General features: G+C 38.7%; 2 protein-coding genes across 3 annotated transcripts; one reads left to right on the forward strand and one right to left on the reverse strand.

The window, feature by feature from the left end:
- Positions 1-2,616: 2,616 nt before the first annotated feature.
- On the reverse strand, positions 2,617-8,944 carry trip13 (thyroid hormone receptor interactor 13). 2 transcript variants are annotated; one of them, XM_055047852.1, is made up of 13 exons: positions 8,682-8,944; positions 7,246-7,399; positions 7,029-7,155; positions 6,428-6,483; positions 6,238-6,328; positions 6,076-6,148; positions 5,923-5,986; positions 5,741-5,827; positions 5,491-5,597; positions 5,222-5,375; positions 3,837-3,949; positions 3,661-3,730; positions 2,617-3,582 (listed from the first exon to the last, which is right to left on the reverse strand). In XM_055047852.1, the coding sequence occupies exons 1-13, from the start codon at positions 8,750-8,752 to the stop codon at positions 3,487-3,489; spliced, it is 1,263 nt and encodes a 420-aa protein (XP_054903827.1). In that variant the 5' UTR covers positions 8,753-8,944; the 3' UTR covers positions 2,617-3,486. The 2 variants fall into 2 exon arrangements, with proteins under 2 accessions (XP_054903827.1, XP_054903826.1); XM_055047851.1 differs by having other exon boundaries at positions 7,237-7,399.
- Positions 8,945-10,250: 1,306 nt separating this feature from the next.
- On the forward strand, positions 10,251-16,916 carry brd9 (bromodomain containing 9). The gene is made up of 17 exons (XM_055048201.1): positions 10,251-10,423; positions 11,227-11,438; positions 11,510-11,632; positions 11,709-11,838; positions 11,936-11,993; positions 13,231-13,375; positions 13,490-13,600; positions 14,046-14,221; positions 14,359-14,491; positions 14,618-14,693; positions 14,799-14,894; positions 15,006-15,138; positions 15,240-15,351; positions 15,447-15,503; positions 15,616-15,721; positions 16,365-16,535; positions 16,660-16,916. Exons 1-17 carry the CDS (start codon positions 10,375-10,377, stop codon positions 16,758-16,760), a joined length of 1,989 nt encoding a protein of 662 aa, XP_054904176.1. The 5' UTR covers positions 10,251-10,374; the 3' UTR covers positions 16,761-16,916.
- The last annotated feature ends 5,019 nt before the right edge of the window (positions 16,917-21,935 follow it).

The following is a 21,935-nucleotide window of genomic DNA, read 5'->3' on the forward strand; positions in this document are numbered from 1 at the left end:
CAACTGAACTTGAAATTGTAGGATAAGAAATATAAGCTTCACCTTCCACGCACTGTGCACTGTAAAAACACGTGCTCTATTTACAATTTGCCGCATGGACACCGCAGACACAGACAGTCTGGCGAGATGAGAGCGGAATTAAAACTTGCGTTTTGTGGCCATTTCCAAAGTTCTGCGTTGAGGGACCATCGTTTCCAAGGTGAAGCACAGCGGTGGCCGCGTCATGCTGTGGGGACGGGGAGGAAAATGCTTTACCTCAGCGGGGGCAGTAAAACTGGCCGGAGTTTGTGTTGAGAGTGGATTTGTATAGCGCGACTAAAGAAGAAAACCCCGACTGCCGAGTTCACCTGCAGAGCAACGATCCCAAGGACAGATATATTGGCCTCGTTAAAATTCACAGTCGAGAAACTGTCGCAATTAAAAGCCGTTTTCCTCACAGACCCTCTTACCAATCTATTTTTGCATGCGTGCTGTCAAAGATCTCAGTCTCCAGACGTCCCCAAAGACTTGCAGCTGCAAAAACCACTTTGTGTTCATCAATTCTATTAAATCCAAAATAATGTTTGAAGATGTATCAATGTTCAAGAGCAATGAGTGACAAGGCACCGTAGATCTTTAATTGACAGGAGTAGTAATGTAATGTAAGTAACCTAATGAACCTGGGCGGTGTTGTTAATCACCACTCCCTGTCACTTCACACGACCCTCGGATCGCTCTGCGGTTGACAGGATGAGCAGATATTTGCACAGCTCGTTCATAGCAGGTCGCCTTTGATCCGACATGCAGCGCCTAATTACCACCGTTTCTTTATGCATCCCGACCCCCGAGAACCCAGCTCTTCACAGGTTACCTTCCTCTCATCCCTCCCCTGCAACATCTCGCTTAAATGGCGAGACAAACACAAATGGCGACAGAAGAATCAGCAGAGATGAGAGACGAGAGCACCAGACAGAGATGTGTTTGATTGGAAACAGAAGCAGAGAGAGAGAAAGAGGGAGATATATGGTTTTTTTTTTTTTCATTTTATTTTAGAGGCAATGCTCGTTTGGATACACACGCTGGTGTGTGTGTGTGTGTGTGTGTGTGTGTGTGTGTGTGTGTGTGTGTGTGTGTGTGTGTGTGTGTGTGTGTGTGTGTGTGATCAAAGCCTGTAACGCAAGATGAAGAATTGGAAAAACCCAGACAATTTAAGTTTTATAAGCTCCCATTATGTTTTTGGGCAGAGGATGTGGATCATTACAGAGGCAAAAAAAAAAAAAAAAAGTTTAGGGTATTTTTCTGAACTTGATTTTAATCGGCGCAGTGTTCAGCTTTGAAAGCAATAATGCAGCGTTAGACCTCAGAGAAATGAGTGATACTTTCCATCGTTTGTGTGCGACTCTGCTCGGTTTTCTTCTTCTTCTTCTTTCCTCCCAACATACCTAGGACTAGGCCTATGTGTTTACGTTAATCCTCCCCCACCTATTTAAATTCCCACTGGCACATGCATGGATATTCCATTCCTCTCAGCAATGTACCTGAACAAGATTTGAAGGGGATAAACACGGGGCTGTTTGTCTTATTTGGAGTTTTCTGACATTTTAAACTGCGATAAAAATCCTGCAACAATGAGGCTTTTGACTTTTGTTACTTCTCGAGCTTGACTGCCTTTAAACAGCTGCCTCTATTCTGGAGCGACTACAGTCAAAAAGAAAAAAAAAAAAAAAAAAAAAAGGCCTCCAGACAGAGCAATTATGGTTTTATTTACCATGGCCCTTCCAACAGCTCTGCTTTACTCTGTGTGCCCTCACTCTCCACTTTGTGTTGATCAAACTTCCCCCCGTTTCATTTAAATGACATTAAGGAAAAAAAATCTCTTTGAAAAACAAAATTGGAAGGCCCCAAACAATTACATGTATCAAGTTAAATATGTCTAATAAAATAAGTTCTCTGAATGCGGGGAAATCCATTCCTGAATAGTGTTGATTAGAATAGAAATCTTTGCCTTTGATGATGGGGCTTTTGACAGTACAATTTAATGCAGCAATAAAACACTTTACAACCACAGTAAAATAAAAAAAATAAAAAAACCACCTGAGAAAAGTCATTCAGCAAGATAAGACTGAGACTACAGGGTGTGACTGAAGACACATTCAGTGTTTGCTTTCCTTTTTCATTATGGACAACCAACAGGATCCGGCTTTGAAGTGGAATAAATGAGAGTTGCCAGCAACAACAAACAAAAGCCACTCTGTCACCAAACCTGCGAGTGACATGCGAGGCAGCAGAGCATTTCCCGAATGCAAATCCAGTTCGTCTGAACAACGCGCCCTCTGATGTCCTCGCGTAAACTGTCATAGAAAACATTTTTCAAACACTTTCCAGTTGGAGTGTTATGAACTCATGCGACGGCATCCAAAATATGACCCACTCATAAATAGTACCAAAGCTGAAGCTGCATGACTAATTTCTATTTCCAGGAAAATATTCCTCCCATTTGTAAACAACCGGAGTAAATCACAGATTACAAGACAGGGGTACACGTCCAGCTGCAATCTGCTTTTATTAGATTTTCTGCATTTATAATGCAACTCATCTATATATGCATTTTAAAAAAATGCTTCTGATGTGTAAAAATCCACAGCAGCTTATGTGCACCACTAAGTGGTCTCTTCCACATAGAAGCAACATGGTTAATTGAACTATTACATGCAGAAATGTCAAGAATATGAGTATAGAAAAAACACGGCACTTTGGAAAAATGTTTACAACATAATGCATGAACAGCATTCATACACACAAACAAGAATATAAAAATACATGTAGCCTTGCCAAACATTTGTAGGGATGTTATGCACCAGCGTGAGGGCAGCCAGTTTAAAATGCCAGCTTATCAGACAAATGAGCAATTAGAACAAAAAAAAAACAGAACCCTCCATAACAAAACTACATTATGAATGCTACATTTTGATGTCCAACAAGTATGATACTGCTAACTGAGAATGTTCCACCTCAGCATGAACCGGTTGCAGAGGTTTTAAAGACATACAGTCTCAAAACTTACAAAAACATTTTCTCATTACGTCCTTAATGGAGAGATAGAAAACATGTCTGGAGTTTTCTCCAGCTGCCTATTCCTGGTTCCTACTGATTGGATAAACTGTATGCGATGGTCACGGAAGAACAGTTCACCTTTATGCAAAAACAGCACAACACAAAAAACTGTTACGGTTAAAGCTGTGAGACAGTGAGAGCAAACACAAGGCAACGTCTCATATAACCAGCGTCCTTTCCTGATACAGTTTGCTTTAAGATATTAGCACCAGCAGTTACCTGAATAAAGAGCTTTAAGTGATGAACAGGATTTGTTAAAGCAATACTTTAGATAACAGATTAATTGAAGTGCTGCCAACTGAACTGTGAAGGCTAAAAAAAAAAAAAAAAAAAGACATCAGGAATGAAAGATTGACAGAAAAATTATGTGCCAGCTTTGAGATGTTGCAAGTTTCAGACACCATTGATCAGATTGGCTTCTTCTTCTCTCTGTTTATCCACCGCTCGGCACATTGCCTTCAGGAACGTTTCAAGAGTTACTGATGGCGTCTGCACACAAAGAAAATTAATCTAAAAGAATATCCACGTCACTTCTTTGTTCTGCAAAGCCACTAATTAAATGCTTACCTGTACAAAGAGGGCATGAGCTAGAAAGGGTAATTTCCTGAGCGCTCTTCCACTCAGGCCTTTGCTTTTTCTGAAGAAGAGAAGCAAAACATGAGCCTCTGGCTGTTTCGGTGAATGTTACGACAAGAAGAGCCGATGATTTAATGTCTTTCGTGTTGACTGGATTCGGTACTCACACAGCGATGCTCCTCAGCTTCAGACTGTGCTCGGAAACCTCACTCCTAACAAAGCCCATTGTTTCCAGCTCGTACATAGTAAAAAGCTGCTGCCTGGGGTAGATGATCTGGCACTGGACGGATGCGAAAGAACAGACATTCGGATTACCTGTTTGTTTCCAGTGGCTGCTTTTGTGAAAGCGTTGGTCAAAATGAACTGGATGTCATCGCTTGTGTTCCGCAAAAACACTCATCTGGGCTTTTCACTCGAGCTGTAATATACATTTAAAATTCCTTCGGCTCATGTAGTCTAACTGGCTGACTACATGACTGTCATTTCATTCAGTGTTGTTGAATTCGCTTTCATTTTGGCATGTTAAATACTCCTTTTCCAACAGAACAGTAGAAGTAAACCAATTATTTACTCTTGGCTATGTATGCATGTTTTTCTAACCGACTGTTTGCTTGCTCTCTTTAAAAAGAAAAAAAAACAGTTTGAAATAAATGAACAAATGCAAACATAAATCTATTTCATTGGGTTTTTGTTGATAGACTGCCATGAAGCAGTGCATGTTTACGAATTCAAAGAAAAATTACACCTTGTTTCAGCAAGGATAGAAATCTAAAAAGTGTGGCGTGCATGTATTTTCAGCCGCCTTCACTCTGAGTCTCCCAACATAAAATCTTAACCTCATCTGCTTTAACTTCATAATAAATCCAGCTGTTCTGTGAAGGCCTCAGAGGTTTGTTAGAGAACATCAGGGAACAAACTGCATCATAAAAAACCCCCAAAAATACACACCAGAGGGAGCTAGAAAGTGATGAGTTATAGAACAACCACCATGTATTTAGAAGCTCACAGACCTCTATTCTATCCGTCATCTAAAAATTGGACAGAGTATTGTACAAGAAGACAACCAAAGATAATTGTACACCTAAGACAGGAGGGCCGGGGTTAATCTGGAAGAGATGTAGAGATCCACGTCTTATGACAGATATTGTGTTGATATGGCAACCATTATGTGAGGAAAACCTCAAGAAGGCTCAGTCAGTTTTCCTCAAACGATAAAGGGAACGTCACAAACATATGAAGAAAGTCCTCTGGTCATATCATATTTTTCCCCATTCGAAATAGACACAATTTCAGTGTCAAGATGCGAAAAGCTGACAAAACATGAACCAGTCTTTTACCTGTTCTGCATGGGGACTGAATGCAGATGTCACACTTTTGACATTACTTATTTAAAAAATGCACAATTTTGCTTCCATCTCCAAATCAGGAGCTAATTTATGTCATCTATCAAGTAAAGTTTTATAAAACACACCAAGGCGTGTAAGTAAAAAGTTTGAGTATCATTATTTTGTAAAAAAAGATTTAAAAAAAAATGAATGTGCACTTTGCTCACTTTCATCAGCTCTTCCAGACAGGAGAGATAGATGTTATAGATGCCTTTCTCTGACGGAGGTCCGATGTACTGCTTGATGTCGGCTCTGTCCACAAACGCCAGGTCGATCTTCTCAGTCACGTTGGACGTCGTCAGGATGACCACGTTGGGATACCTGCAAAATTAGCCCACCAGTCATTACAAGACGAAGATGGAATCTTTGCGAAACATTAAGTGATATCATCAAAATAAAACGTGAACTTTGAAGAGGTTTTAAACTGCTTTCTGACCGTTTGATTTGATCCAGCTGTGTGAGAACGGCATTGACCACTCGGATGGCATCGGACGGCTCTGTTCCCGCCTGGCAGGCCTTCCTCGCTGCTGTCAGGCTCTCCACCTGCATCATCAAGTCAATCCCGTAAAAGGTTAAAAAGAGGGAAAAAATAACAGAACACCAGATGAAACATCAAGCTGCCTTGACTACAGAACTGAAGTGAATAGATTTCCATTCCAGGTTATTTCCCATGAACTAGATTTTACCTCATCAATCAAAACAAACACCAGAGCGTCTTTGTCGTCAATCAGTAGTTGGATTTTCTGAAACATCTTTGTGACCAGCTTACCGCTCTGAAATAAAGAACCAAGATTACTTGCTGGAAAGCGAATCCGGTTTCAAATATCTTTCAGTTAAACGAATTTTTCAACAAAGAAGCCAGGTGTACCTCTGAGAACCACTTTGAGAACAAACTATGACTGTTAATCTCCACAAATTGGCCATAGGTATACCTGTAGGGCGAAGGGTGTATTGTGAAATGAATAGAATGGGTGCAGCAACAGGTGAGGTCGTAGTCTCACTGAGATGACGGCCATCTTACCGACTTGACAGCCTGATTGACAGTTTCTGGGCAAGAGCTTTGCAGAGCGAGGTTTTCCCTGTGCCCGGAGGTCCTGAATGTGTTCACAGACACAGAGACGAATCAGTCAAATCACATCCGGGATCCGACGGCGTCACTCTCTATGGCTTTGAAACTATTTACCGTGAAGAAGCACGACGCGGTTCCAGGAAATTAGGTTGCTGTCGACATTTTTATCTGAGAAGTAAATTGTTGTTGTGACATAATCCAGAAGCTGAAAAAAAACAACAAGAATTTCAAAATGTGATGTGATGGCAAAATTACATTACAATCCCCCCCAAACCCATTGTAAAGCACTAATTGTTTACTTTACCTTGGTTTTCACTCCCGTTTCATATACAAGACTCTCCCAGAGCCCATCAAATTCAGCTATTTAAAGACGAGGCATATAAAACAAGATTTAGATTAGATTGAATCTAAATAATTCAACATGTACATCTTTCCTACAATATAAACATTAGAAAAATGGTTTTTAGAAAGAACCTTATCTGAGTGAACTAAGACATGTTTTATAATCCTACTTTTGTGATACAAAGGCTCATGATGACTTATTATGATAAATGTCCATGACCTCCAGGTGGGGGGGGGTCAGGCAAATATTAACAGCAAGGTGTTAAGTGTGGCATGATTTTGTTATAAATAATTATTTTTTACTGTGGAAGTTCCCCCCCACATTATGCTGCTGCAACAATAGAAGGATTTGTTTTGAGGCTTGTCAGACATCTTTACCAGGGTAGAAACTATTTCTAGAGATTTGAAAACCTAAGTTAACTACAGCCTTCCAAAGAATAATAAACCTTTTTAAAACCATCTCTTATATTGGGCAGCGGTGGTAATTAAAGAAGCATCAGTATTTTTAGGTCATCTTTAGCATAAAAAAAAGCATTAAAGTATAAAAAGCTAAATTTCTCCACCTGCTGGCAGGAGCCAGTGATTAGCTGCTGAAAGGTCTTCATCCTCTTCCAAATTGAGTGTGCTGGGTCCTTCCTCATTCAGAGTGAAGACATGAATGGAGACGTCACAGCTCTTTAAATCGAGGGGCTGTGCATAAAGTGGTCAGTGCTTCAATCCACTTTTAAAGCAAAAGCAGAAAAAGAAAAACAAACTATCAGAAATGCTTACATAACTAACCTGTGACGTCTTCTGAAGATCAATGACCACAGAATCCACATGCTTCTGTAGGAATTTGTCATCAAACTCGGTCCATCTGTAGTTTCCAAAAGTCATGCTGTGGCGATTCAGCAGCGCCTGAACGTGCATCTTCACTTCAGACGGTTTAGCTGTGCTGAAAAGGAAACAAAGGAGGAAATCGATGTATTGCAAGTGTGTCAAACAAAAGAATCGATCATGTACGTTTCGCATATATCAGACACCAACACGAAGTTATAAAGAACCCATCAAGATAGAGTGTGTGTGTTTTTTTAGTCCTTTCACACATAGTGGCCCCCAGAGTGGACGCCGATTTAAAAAAAAAATTCATTGTGGCCTTTAATAGTTAATTTGCAAATAAGCAACTTGTTTGGACCCTATAATGTGACTAAATACACTGCCATCTACAGGGCAAACAAATCCTTTACAATTATAACAACATTTTTCCTTGATTATAGATATACTGAACTAAAAATGTTACAACTCTGGCTTTATTACATTGAAAGTGTGATTATTACTATCACAGTAGTTTTACAAAAAAAAAAAAAAAATACCAACAGCAATAGCATTCTCTACAAGAAAAAAGGATGATCAAGTAAAGAAAAACAAAAATCAACCCTAGAGAGGAGAACTTATACATGTCAAAAGCAAGGCCTGGGATATATGTAGTGACAGAAGCACATGAAAACTAGAGCTTCACAATATCAGAAAAAAATATGTTATTTCAAAAACAACACTGAAAATTGTTTTAAAAAAATATTTTGTCTTTTATCGATATACAACGCCCCACTACTTTCCACGAGTTTCAGTAACTGAGCCCCAAAAGATATAGTTCTTTAATATTTTAAAGAACTAAAAAAACACTTTTATAAATTTATAAGAGTCCATTCAAATGGTAAGAATATATGATATGTGTGTGTGTGTGTGTGTGTGTGTGTGTGTGTGTGTGTGTGTGTGTGTGTGTAAGAGTCTAGATGAAGACCTGAGTGAGGGAGAGATTATTAGACAAGTGCATGAAGAAAGAAGAACCCAATATCAAGTTTATATTTCTCATTACACTAAACGAGTGGTATCAAAAGTAGGTCCTGAATTACCTCCTGCATTTGTAGCTTTCTCCCTGATGGTAGTATCAACCTCCTCAGCATGTCAAAGTTCCTCTTAGGTCTTGTAATGAACCACAATTTGATCCATGTGTGTAAAACCAGACCCATCTTGTAAAATCTTTTTTGGCACATACATATTTGACGTTTCTGTTTGTGGTCGATTTGTAAAGCTATATAATGTATTCAGGAAGAAGGAAAAGGACGGCCATCCTGCTAACTAAACATATGCCTTTTTGTTGACTCTCAAGTGTGGCAATGAGGCTGGTGGCGCTGATGTTTCACCTGATATCCAGCTCTTGGCACTACACAACTCACCTAAGAGATTTAACGTGGACCTCCACATGGATGTTTTGGAGTGGTGTCACCTCCATAAGGTCGCCTTCCATCCTCGTACGACGGCAGAAACAAGATCCAAATTCGGAGATTTTCACATCAAAGCTGCACAACTATCAAAACATTCGCGAAACGCCTTCGCACCTACTGTGTTAGCTAACTAGCTAACTGACCTAGCTAATTAGCCTATGCTAACTCTAGCTCAAAAGCAACACGCCGCAGAGTGAGAGAAAGCCGACAGTCAAACTCAGCGCGCCGGTTTTTATCGTCTTCTTTAATGGCGGGTGACAATCTAATGCTAAGATGCATTAGCGCCATCTACTGTGTTGGAGTGTGGACCAGAGTATTTCCCTCTTTTTTCTGACCTTCGAAAATTTTATAACTGCTTTATTTATCTTTTTATGTTTAACTGATATCTTATTAATTCTTAATGTCTCCACATCATATTTCCTAATATTTCCCTAACTTTTCTCTTACACTTTTCACAATGAATTACATGTTTTACTGTGTTCATGTCCACACCACACTCACAACTACCTGTCGGATATTTACCTATAAAATGAAAAGTTTTATTTAATCCTGTATGTCCGAGTCATAATCTTTTCATGACTACATGTTGCTTTCGATTTCCTCCAACTTTTTCCATATTCCTCACTTTTTTTGTGAAATAAATGACGACCTTTAGTTCTTCACAGTTGTTGCTAACTGCGTAGCTAGTTAGCTAACGCAGTAGGTGCGAAGACGTTTCGCGAATGTCTTGATAGTTGTGCTCGCGTTCTCACTAGAACCAGGAAGATAGAGCACATAACACCAGTTTTAAAGTCCCTCCACTGGTTCCCTGTAGCTCAAAGAATAGACTTTAAAATACTGTTGTTAGTTTACAAATCACTGAATGGTTTAGCACCACAATACAGCAAAGATCTGCTGCAAGACCTCTCAGCTTCTGGTTCTGGTCTGCTCTGCATCCCCAGAACCAGAACCAAGAGAGGAGAAGCAGCTTTCAGCATCTATGCACCAAAAATTTGGAACAAACTTCCAGAAACTGTAAAACAGCGGAAACCCTGACTTCTTTTAAATCGCAATTAAAAACACACCTGTTTAGAATTGTTTTTGAAATGTAATATGTAACAATGTATTGTCTATTATATGTTGCATGACTTTGTGTTCTTGTGTTTATGATGTAAAGCACTTTGAAATGCCTTGCTGAAATTTGCTATACAAATAAAATTTGATTGATTGATTGATTGATTGATTGATTCAGATTTAACTTAACTCTTAATAATGGATTTTATTTCAGATTTAAAATATGTTATTTGCATAATTCCCTATTAATACCCTGTTTTAAAGACACTTTGGATAAGTGATCTGTCATATCATTTCCTACCTGATCTTCATAAGCAGGTATCCACATGAACCAAATCTTTATTTGAGCTTGTATCATTCTAAATACATATGTGGTCCACCCTCCTTACCAGTTGGTGGCGGTAATGCTCACTTAACGTCTTTTGCTAACCGCCAATAAATTTCAAGAAGAAGAAGCGTTTTCGTGATTTCACATCCGCCTCCTTTTTCTTCTCCTTCTTCTTGCTAACACATTAGCTCGTTTCAGCTAACTAGCCAACAGTGGTAGGATAACGGTAGTAAACACAAAGCCTTCAACTCTTTTCGCAGAGATATGGGGAAAAAGCACAAGAAACATAAACCGGAATGGATTACAGTACCTGGTACGCTTTTTATTATGTACCATTAGCTTTAAGGGGTGCGCTTTTGTTTTAGCTTGCTTTTTATTAGCCTGCTACTGTTATCAATAATTGGTTGTAAATGATGCAAACTGGCTTAAAATTAAAGTTTTCTATCGTGACATCACACAAGTATTTTTGATTTGTAGTTTGTCATATTGGTTAGAAATATAAAAAGTAAAAAAATGCTACTTAAGGGTCATAATAACATGAAAGTAAAATATTGTAAATATGATCAAAGGGCACATTTTGATGATCAGATTTTACAAAATCGATCTGTGCTTTATAAAAATGTGTGTCTCTATACAGTGCAGTTTTTGGGGTTTTTTGCAGAGAAAAGGTAATATTTTAAAGAACTAATAAAACACATTTATAACTGAGTAAAATTACACCTTTTGGAGTATTTGTGTTCTCCTGCTTATATGCACCGATTAGAAATTTTGCAGCTGATCAACGAGTTTGCTGCTACCGATTTCACCTCAATTTTCTTAGGAATAAAATCTAACATTAAAAACTATATTTGTTCTTTTTTCAGAAATTGAAAATGTAACGACCTTGTTGAAATACTTATAGAACAAAATGCTGGTTGTTCAAAGTTAAACTTCTCTCTCTAAAAAAATCTACAAACAATCATATGCAGGATCTGAGAAGAATACTATTATTCTTTACGTTTTTACAAGACAGAGTATAGTTTTCTTTTTTTCTTTTCTTTCTTGCACCTAAAATGTTATTCGCATCATACTACATTACACTATATTCCTGTTCATTTATGCATGTCTTGGTTGTAGACTTTGAGGACAAGACTCTTGAGAAACCCCTCAAGATCAAACTCAAAGTTGGAGGAAGCGAGGTGACGGAGCTCTCCGGCTCAGGACTCGACTACGACGACAGGTCAGACCACGAGCGAGAACGCCACAAAGAGAAGAAGAAAAAGAAGAAGAAAAAATCTGAAAAAGATAAAGACAAGTATGTGGATGAGGAGGAGAGAAGGCGAAGGAAGGTGAGTATGCAGAAGAACAATTCTCCACATGATAAACGCATGATCTGGTAAACGCATACTTAACTCGACAGGAGGAAAAGAGGAAGAAGAGGGAGCGAGAGCAGAATGAATCGGAGGCTGCAGCTGCTGGAGCTGCTGGCACGGCCCCCATTGAGCCATTCACTCTGTCTAAAACCATAAGCATAGGGTTAGAGGTGGGATGACACAGCCTGATGACATGGTAATGATAATTTTTGTGGAGCCATTTATATTCAGTTTCTATCTCATCAGCCGGAGGAGATAAAAAAGAAAAAGGAGAGGTTTGAAGTTGAGTCTGAAGTGGAAGAGTTTCACCACAGTATGAAGATGGAAGTGGAGCAGCCGGGAGACAGACCAGTTAGAGCATGTCGCACACAGCAAGGCAAGAGTGCATCTCTATCAACACCTCAGAAGAGTTTCATCACACGTTAGTAAATTTGTTTTTATAAATGGTATTTCTTTATGTTTTCCCAATGCAGAAAATGAGTCCACTCCTCGCCAACAACTGCTGGAGCACTTTTTGAGGCAGCTGCAGAGGTGAGAAGCACTCATTTGCTCCGACTTCTACATTTCTCCAGGGAAACTTTTGTAAAGGTCTAATAACCTTTCAGTTGACGCTGAACAAGATCTAAAAACTGTATTAGCATAATGTCACCCACAATAATAAAAGGTGTGGATGATGCACAGACTGAAAATACTACTCTGAGTTTCTTGTTTCTGATAAGCTGAACAATGCCGCACAATGCCACACATACACTTACAAAGAAAACACACTATTAGTATGTCCCATGAACGCAACCTCATTTTATGCTAGTAAAAGCAGGTTTTTATTTTTGCTTTTTCCAAATGTCATATTTGCATACAGCCTCATGTCTGGTCCGGTTTGCACATTACCTTGGGCTTAAATTATGACGCATCTTTTCCTAAATACATGTTTAAGTTTTGGGCTTTTCTATAAACCCGTGAGGGGTTTGAAAAAAGCATTTGTGCTTCTGTCATGTAGAGCAGACTTTCCATGTATATATTTATAGCTTACATGAATAATTGCATTGAAAAAACATGGTGGTGATAGCATCATACTACACAGCCAGTTTTACCTGTGTATTGCTCAAAAGTGGATGAAAGGAGAAGAAGGGTGACTTCCAACTTCTTTATCTCCTCCTCAAATCAACAGCTACACAAGTAATTACAGGCGCACATCAGAGCTGGTTTTGGTTGGTAAAGCAGACAAAGCATGAACCTTCTGAAATGGTTCTACCGTTCTGAACTCTTCCTCAGGGATAGGTCTGAGCAGTTTAAAGAAACTCTACCAATTCAAATATCCTGCTTTAACCTGCAATATTCCAGAATATTGTGTGTTGGTGGCTTTAAAAAGAATGTAATGTGCAACTTGCTAGATATTAGTGGGGATTTCTGAATATATTTCAGCTTTTATGTATAATCTGACGATACAATAAATTATGTTTTTTGCTCTTAATTCTAGTTTTCAAACTTCATCCGACTCTGGAAAATAAATGGTTATAATAAATCATTGAAACTTGAAAACTAAAGTGAAATTTCTGGCTTTTATGATTGGATGTAAACTTCTCAACAGAACCTTAATAGTTAGCTAAAAAACTGCATATGTTGATCTGCCTTTTGACTGAAACAGAAAAAAACAAGACCATCCATGTTTATCATACTAACTTCACAGAATCTTAGATACAGGTTTTCCACTGGAAAGTCATTAAATCGCTGCTTTATTTAAACGTTGCTGTTTTACTCTCCCTCTCAGGAAGGATCCCCATGGATTCTTTGCGTTCCCGGTGACAGACGCGATTGCTCCTGGCTACTCGTCGATCATCAAGCATCCCATGGATTTCAGCACCATGAAAGACAAAATCATGAACAACGAATACAACACAGTGACTGAGTTCAAGGTGACATTACACTGATCACACCTTGAAAATGAGTGGTTAATTAATTTGAGAGTATCATCAAGTTGAATGAAGTTTTACGTGAATTTATTTTTCTATAAACCTTTTCACCTTCAGGCGGACTTTAAGCTGATGTGTGACAATGCCACAGTGTACAACCGACCGGAGACGGTCTACTACAAGGCTGCCAAGAAACTGCTTCACACAGGATTCAAGATGATGAGCAAAGTAATAAGTTACAAGCACGGAAAACAAAACAAGTATTTTTCAATAAATGTATAATGACTCGTGTAGCCCTGTCTAAATCAGATGTAAATTTTCACTTAGCGGCAGACAAGCAAACATCATTAATTGTGCGCACAACGTGTGAGTCATGACATAAATTATTTTAAGAAATCAGAATATGCAATTAGTAATAGTAATAGAAAAACATCACATTCCTTAAAACTTTAGTCATAAAATTATTTTTCAGTGTGTACTCTTACGGTTGAATATAAAGGCAGTTTAGAACATCCATTTTACCCATTGTGCGTGTTTATGGATTAAGAGTCGACACCCGAGTACCCAGAGAATAACCATGCATCTACAGATAGATTAATGCACACGTTTTGAACACAGTAGGCAGAAACTTAGGCACTAAAACAAGTGTTCAACTTTTGTTCTGTTTGTCCAGGACCGACTTCTGGCCTTGAAGCGCAGTATGTCTTTCATGCAGGACATGGATTTCACTCAGCAGGCAGCTATTTTAGGAGACGAGGACCTGCCTGCTGATCAACCCCTTCCAGAAGCGACCCCCCTCCAAGTGGAATCTACCAGAAAGCCCAAAAAAACACCAGTTAAAGACATCAAGTAAGTCACCAGGTTTTCCTAACATGTACTGTGAGGAAGTGCTGTCTAGAAAAAGAGCCCCAGTGTTTTTTTTTAAATGCTGTTTCTCCATGAAAGTTCAGTGTTGTGATGCTGTTACATCGTATCTGTTTCCTAAGCTACCTGTTTGAACCAGAGGGAAATGCCTGCAGCCTGACTGACAGCACAGCAGAGGAACATGTTCTGGCTCTGGTGGAACATTCTGCAGATGAAGCTCGGGATCGCATCAACAGATACATGCCAAACTCCAAGGTGTGCCACGTTAGCTCCTGCTAATACATTTCCAAACATATGTCATGGTTCAGAGTATAATCTCTTTTTTATGTAAGGTGGTCTGATGACTTAACTCTGTGTTGTGTCACCGCTCTTCGTTTTCAGATGGGTTATTTACGAAAAGATGCAGATGGCAGTCTACTGTATACCGTTGTAAACCAGCTTGATCCTGATGCTGAAGGTTTGTTATTATCCTACATGTTGTTGTTTTTTCATCTTTTCTGCATTGACATAATTGGATTTTTTTTATCTAAGAAGCGAAACATGATCTTTTTTGATTTTGCAGAAGAGGAGACCCATAAAGTTGATCTTAGTTCTCTTTCGAATAAGCTTCTGCCTGGTTTAACGACATTAGGGTTCAAAGAGGATAGGAGACATAAAGGCAAGTCAAAAAGTTTTGGTTAATTTTATTCATGCAGGTTATTTATTATCATTTTATTGGAATCATAATTTCAAAAAATGTACTAAAACCATAGTATTTCTTGCTGTTTAGTGACATTTCTCAGCAGTGCCTACAACATCCAGAGCCTTCAGAAGAACTCCGTCTTTCCAGACCTGCAGTCTGATGAGACCGACATGCTGTATTCAGCGTATGGAGATGAGACAGGAGTACAGTGCGCTCTCAGGTAGTGGAAAATGATCAGATAGTGATAATGAATATTTTTTGTTCATGTACTCTTTAGCTAGATTGAGCTTAGTTGTCTTTTTTTCTTCTTGACTTAAACAGCGTACAGGATTTTGTGAAAGGCTGTGGAAGTGTCACCAAGCGCTGGGTCGACGACCTTCTGGACAAGATGACAGGAGGCGATCATTTAAAGGCTGTCAGTCAGATTCGACAGGTGCTGCAATCTGACTGAAACGTTACTTGTTCTTTTGAAATATCATATTTGTTTGGTAAATGTTTACTATTCGCAAAACTTATTTTATATTTCAGAAAAGAAACTTAATGTTGAAACCTGATGAAACCAAGTCCAGTATCTGTGACATGCAGGTATCCTGACATTCATCTGTCTTCAGGAATCACTTTCCATTTTGTGTTAAAAAACCAGTTAGTGACTCATTCTGAATCCTTTTTATTTTTTTGTTGTTGTTTTTTAATTAAGATGTCCGACGGGACTGGCCTTGGCGAGAGCAGTTCAGTGCTGGACTTTATGTCAATGAAGAGCTATCCTGACATGTCCCTGGATATTTCAATGCTCAATCCATTAGGTGAGTGCCCTTTAATTGTATGTGAATGCATTCATATGTATATGTGTAAACATTCTTTAATTATTGTAACACAAAAACATGAGAGCAGCCCCCTCCCTGGAACCAGATTGTGATAAATACTGGTAATCAGTAGTTATCATAAAATTATTGCATTAAGGCAATCATTTTCCAGCCATTCAGTCAGTTTTTTGTGTTAGTTTTTAATCATTTTCTACAAACAGCAGTAAAACCTGCTTATTAAACCCTTAATCTCTGAATTTATATCCAACTGTGCAAAAGTTTTTATTAGTTTTCTGTCAACCAGATGTTCAATTAGAAACTTGAACATTGCATCAGCTTTGAGTGTGAGTTTATGTATGATACTTATTTGATCACTTAAGCACTTAAGAAATCAAACAGACTCTTCAATCTCAGCATGTTGATCATTTTGTTATTAATACTGTCATTTGGGCATCGTATACATCCACTTCATACTTAGTTCAGACTTCGGTCAATAAATAGATAATAAAGGATTTCTAATAGTATCCTTTGTATGAGAGGCATATCTATCAACCATCACCTTTCGCATTTATACACCCCGTTGGTTGTATTCACAACAGAACATCAACATGCGATGATTTCATTCTCACTTTTGCGTTAACAGGTAAAACGGTAAAGAAAGAGCCAGGGAATGAAGAAGGACACCAGCACTATGATGACGCTGATAAACTCCTGCAGGAGTTCCAGGAGGCTCAGGCTGAAAGAGTTTGCTCCAGACCGTCATCCAACCTCTCCTCACTTTCAAATGCTTCAGAAAGAGACCAACACCACTTAGGTATGTGCAAGATGTGAAACTCCCAAGCCTTCAGATTATTTTAAAAGTTAAACCTTTTTAAAGACTTTGTTACCCTGAATGCATTGTCAACTCTGGTGTAGTAAAACATTTCCTGCATCCGCAGGGAGCCCATCACACCTGGGTGTCGGGGATCATACTGAAATGGTTCATGATCCCTATGAGTTCCTGCAGTCACCAGAACCAGAGGGCTCAGCCAATAGCTGATGATGCTCACAGACGATCCGTAATGTTCATAGTGATTCAACACATCCTCAGATTTCTTAAAAAGCCTGGAAATTCGTGTACAGACTGTATTGTATTTGTATTTTGTATTAGAGAAACCTTCAAGAATAAATACTTGCAACTGCATTCCCAAGTGTATGAAGGTGTTCCTTGCATTTGTGTTGTGTGCACGTCATTTCAGATCTTTATAGTTCAGTCTTGAGAAAATAGAGCAAATGTAGAGACATAATAATTTTGTCCTCAGATTTCACATTTGGGAGCATTAAACTGTGTCAAACAAAAGGGCAGCACACTGAACTGAGTCGCTGGAGGTAGGCACTAGCACATCTGCTGACCCCACTAGGGACAAGGGTGTACGAAAATGGATGGATGGATAATTATATACATATATTAATTATATTAATATATATATTACATAATATAATGTAATTAATAAATGTATTATTAATTACATATTATGTAATACCGTACATATTAAATGGTTTATATTAATTATATATAATGTATAATTATAATCTAATATATCCATCCATTTTCTGTCACCCTTGTCCCTAATAGGGTTGGGAGGTGCTGGTGCCTATCTCCAGCTACGTTCCGGGCGAGAGGCGGGTCACCCTGGACAGGTCGCCAGTCTGTCACAGAATCTAATATATGTAATATATATACAAATATATATAAAAATATATATGTATATATATTATATACATGTAATATATATATAAATATATATGTATATATAATATATATATTATATACATGTAATATATATAAAAATATATATGTATATATATATATATGTAATATATATATTACATATATTAGATTCTGTGACAGACTGGCGACCTGTCCAGGGTGACCCGCCTCTCGCCCGGAACGTAGCTGGAGATAGGCACCAGCACCTCCCAACCCTATTAGGGACAAGGGTGACAGAAAATGGATGGATGGATGGAATTTGATATCTTTATATATTACTGAATGTTGTACTGACATAATTTGGTGACACGTTTCTTGATTGGATGTGTGAAGATCCTTGAATATGCCAGCGATTTTCTTTGGTTGCAGTGTTTTATAGTTCTTGTACTTCCTTAAGTTTTATTTGACATTGTGAGATGTGTGTTATTTCACATTAAGTGTAAATCTATGTGTCATTTGGATATTCAATATAAATAATATTTTAAAAATCATTCTTCACCTTTCAATTACAGGGGAACATTTAAAATAATTAGATATGTGAAGGTGTATATTTTTACAAGGAAAAACCAGAGTAACCTGGTGAAAACCCAATTTGAGAAGACTCCCAACTATAATGACAGTTGTCATTCTTTTCAGAGTTCACGTTTGTGTTATTTAGGATATCAAATTATATTGCATGAATATATTTTTTTTAATGAAAAGTCATATTGTGAACATTGAAACTGTAGGTGTAAAGGCCAGACATAAATCCTGTATAAAATGTATATTTTTAAATGTATGTTTTGCTTAACAATGACAGAGTTTGTGTGTGTTTGTGGTCTATAATCTACAGGCGGGTCGAAGATCCTCTCTGTTTTCAGAATAGCTTCCTAAAAGGTTTTGTGATACCTGAAAAGAAACTGCAAATTGGATTTTTGGGGGGTTTATTAGGATTCTTGTTCTTGCTTCTTAAATATCTCAAGACGGCATGCGTTAAAGGACGACCAGCTTGAGATGTTGCAGCCTCCCACACCGCTTCAGTAGAGCCAAACTGTTTTTTCAGATCGTTGTAGATCTCGTTAACAAAATCTTTAATTTTTTCGCTGTGTATGGTGACGGTAAAGTCAGGCAATCTATTCACCTTCTCCCCCGAGACTGAAGACAAAATATCTGTTATCTCTTTGAACGCCAGGGGTCCGCCATTTTCTTCCAAACAGTCTAAAACTGCACTCATTACAAAACATGCCATAGCCTCCTCTAGTTCTTTATTAGTTTGTTCTATGGTTTCAATTGACTCTGGATATTTCACGTTATTCTGGATTTTGTCATCGACATGCCTAGCAATTTTCCCTGATGACATTTTGGAAGGTGACCCTGGGTGGACCAGAACCAAGGAATCAGAGGGATGTTTGAAAGAAATTTGGTCTTCTTTATTCAAATCAATGAGGTCGGTGAATGCACTTCCAATGACTCGCATGGAGGCCCATTCACTGTCTAGCTGTCTTTTGTTTAATGAGGGACATAGTTGTCCAACCATATCATTGATCTCCGAGAGCACCTTGGACACTCTGTCACTGTGAGTTATGTGATCCGTTTCTTCATTTTTTATCCAGAGAAAGATGTTCTGGAAAAACGTTCCTACGCTGTCTTCGACTCTGACATAGATAATTTCCGGGGAAATGTCAAACTCTCCAGAAATGTCTCTTATCTTTTTGCTAGAGAGGAGACAGTCTGAAAGGCATTTTCCTTTTGGAGGAACAGGAATTTTATGATAATGCTTCTTCATAAAATGAGCGTATAATTTATCTGTCAGATCCCTCTTAAACATTTTGATCCTGTCTTGCAGATCTGGGTTTTCCGTACATTCTGCACACAGGCTAACAATTTCGGGTTTAACGGTCTGAAAATCCAATTTAGGAACGTAATCTGTCTCAGTGTAGTACAGTGGTTTTGGGCTTTCCTCGTCTGATGAAACTTCAGGAATGCATCCAGGCAAAAGGGAGAACAATACTCTTTTTAATCTATGTGGCTTATGTTTTAGTTTGACAATTTTTGTGTCACTAGAATCCATCAGTTTCTCCAAAGAAGACACCATGTTGGTGAACTGCTGCTCAACAAACCTGGAATATTCTGGTTTGCTGATTATTTCTCGTTTTCCAACTGGATCAGTTTTGAGATTTGATGAATAAAACTCTTTGAGACAACCAGCAACCTTTTTTAAATTAAAATGTGGTGCACATGGACAAATCGTCTGTGTCTGCCCAACTGGAGCGTGAGACTGACAGTAATGAAGGTCCTCTAAAATAGTTTCGCAAATTTCTTCCGTGACTTCATCTGTTTTGAAAGGATCTATTGGCAAAACGTCTGCAACGTTGTCAGAGGTTTTGGCATCGCATGGATCGTGTGTATGTTTCTCTATTATTTCAGAAATATTCTCACAAATGGAGGGCAGAGAAATTTGAGACGTTATTCTCTGAGAAACGCCTTTCTCTGAAACATCATGCTGTGCAACCTCTGGTTTTGGTGAAGGCACACCTGAGGCCCTCGTACTTGTGAACTCTGCCCAGTATCGTTCAACACATTTTGTTGTAGCTCTGTTCAGATCTCTTTGGACACATCCAACTGTGTTGGACACCATCTGGCTAAAATTTCCCAGGTCAGAAAAGCAACCGTTCACGTATACAGCAGGTTCAACTGGATAATCCGGCGCCTTCTGAATGGCGTTCGCGAAAGCCGTTACTTTCCGGGAGACCTCCTCTTCCATCAAGGAGTTTAACTCTACACCTCTCCTACAGACCTGTGGTGATACCTGCAGAACAGTGGCAATTTCGTTTGAAATCAAGTTGGTCAAATGCACTCTGATCTCTTTGTCTGGCCCTTCTCTCTTCACATCGGACGTGGTCGCCATGTTCTCTTCAAACACTGGAGCCAGGATTTTCAGGGAACTTTCCACAGATTGCTTGTAAATGTTTACAACTATGTCAGCCATGATGCTTGTTATATGGGAATCGCTTATACCTTGGGAAAGCAAAGTCCACTGTGCAGGGGAAAATGTGTTCAAGCGAGGCAAGATGATGTCCTCCAAATTGTCAACGGAGACTCTGATATCACTCTCCGCCTGGTCGTTTGACTCTGCCATTTTTCCAGCTTTGCTTCTTGTCAGAAACTCTGTCCTGCTCGCCACAGCCTCTCTCGCTTAAAAGCAGCTGACTTTAGTGCTGTTTTACGTCACAAATCATTGTGACGATTCTCTGCCGAGCCTAACATCGCGAAACCGCATGCTCCTGTCGGGGAAAAGCGAGTGGAGGGCCGCGGCCTCGGCTGTCACGTGGTCTGAATGTCTCTGTAGCCGTGGAAACCCACCGGAAGTCTTCAAGACACACTGCATGCATCAGCTGTGACTTTAGGTTGTTTTTGAACATGCAATCGTTAAGCCGTAAACACTTCTTTATGTTTCAAAATTAAATGAACAAAAAAGTTTAAAATAATAATAATAATAATAAAAATGGAATTGAACAGACTTACCTCCTAAAGTTCTCCATATTAAGATTCAGCTGCCATTTTCTCCACCATGCTCTCAACACCTGGACCATCTAGCTAACAGGGCTTTGTGGGCGTGGCTTTGATTAATTGATTTTTCTTATAATTGATAACGATGCCAGTACCATGGACAGCACCAGCACATATGGGTCACAGTGAACTGGAAAGCCACCTACAGTGCCATGTACAGGTAATCAGGTTTTTCATGCAACAACATTAAACTAATGGGTTTTTTTTTTTTGGTGTTAGGGCTGGATTTTATGTAACATAGACCAACACAAAGCATGTAGCATTTTGAAGTAAAATGAAAGTTATATATAGTTTCCAAAAATAAGAAGAAACATAAATTATTTTGCATTCAGCTCTACATACTCTGATGACCCTCAAAAACGTTCAGCGTCACCAAGTTTCTTCAGAAGTCCCTTAATCAGTAAACATAGTACACCAGTGTGTAATTTAAACAGAATTTATATGCATCTGTTCTGTTTCTGGCCTCAGATGTATGTTAGAAAACTTAAATGAACTAAAACTTATATCTTTAAAGCTTGATTTGCCTTGCACGAATTGCCGATTCCAGTCCAGTTTCCAAAATCAGAGAGCTCAGCTAAAAGCTGTTTCCTGCTGACCAAACATGAATGAGACAGCGGGATCCTTGGATTTGGTGAAAGACTGAAAATTGGTATACAGACCATATTTTATTTGGTTATTTTTTTTCTTTGTATTAAGGGAAGCCTTCAAGAATAAATACTTGCACCTGCATTCCTATGTATGTGTTGTTCATGAACTGTTTCTGTGCGTTTTTCTTGTGTGGAAGTTGTTTTAGATGTAGTGAGTGTTTAATATCCATAGTATGGAGGCTATATAATAGCAGCATGTTGAAATGCACAAATGACGTCTTCTCATGATTTCTGAGGGCTTTGAAAAAAATACTTTTTAATTTTTTAA

Source organism: Poeciliopsis prolifica, unplaced genomic scaffold (assembly GCF_027474105.1).
Source record: "Poeciliopsis prolifica strain line A6 unplaced genomic scaffold, Auburn_PproV2 SCAFFOLD026, whole genome shotgun sequence".
NCBI classification, from domain to species: domain Eukaryota; kingdom Metazoa; phylum Chordata; class Actinopteri; order Cyprinodontiformes; family Poeciliidae; genus Poeciliopsis; species Poeciliopsis prolifica.

Bases quoted from the DNA above. Each gene is read 5' to 3' on its own strand.
- trip13 (XM_055047851.1), bottom strand. From the start codon at position 8,752: ATGGAAGGCGACCTTATGGAGGTGACACCACTCCAAAACATCCATGTG. The intron at 3,950-5,221 runs GTGAGCAAAGTG...GCATCCGTCCAG, and splicing joins GTCTGGAAGAGCTGATGAAA to TGCCAGATCATCTACCCCAG. The intron at 3,731-3,836 runs GTGAGTACCGAA...TCTCTTCTTCAG, and splicing joins AAGCTGAGGAGCATCGCTGT to AAAAAGCAAAGGCCTGAGTG.
- brd9 (XM_055048201.1), top strand. From the start codon at position 10,375: ATGGGGAAAAAGCACAAGAAACATAAACCGGAATGGATTACAGTACCT. The intron at 11,994-13,230 runs GTGAGAAGCACT...TCTCCCTCTCAG, and splicing joins TTTTTGAGGCAGCTGCAGAG to GAAGGATCCCCATGGATTCT. The intron at 14,895-15,005 runs GCAAGTCAAAAA...CTTGCTGTTTAG, and splicing joins AGAGGATAGGAGACATAAAG to TGACATTTCTCAGCAGTGCC.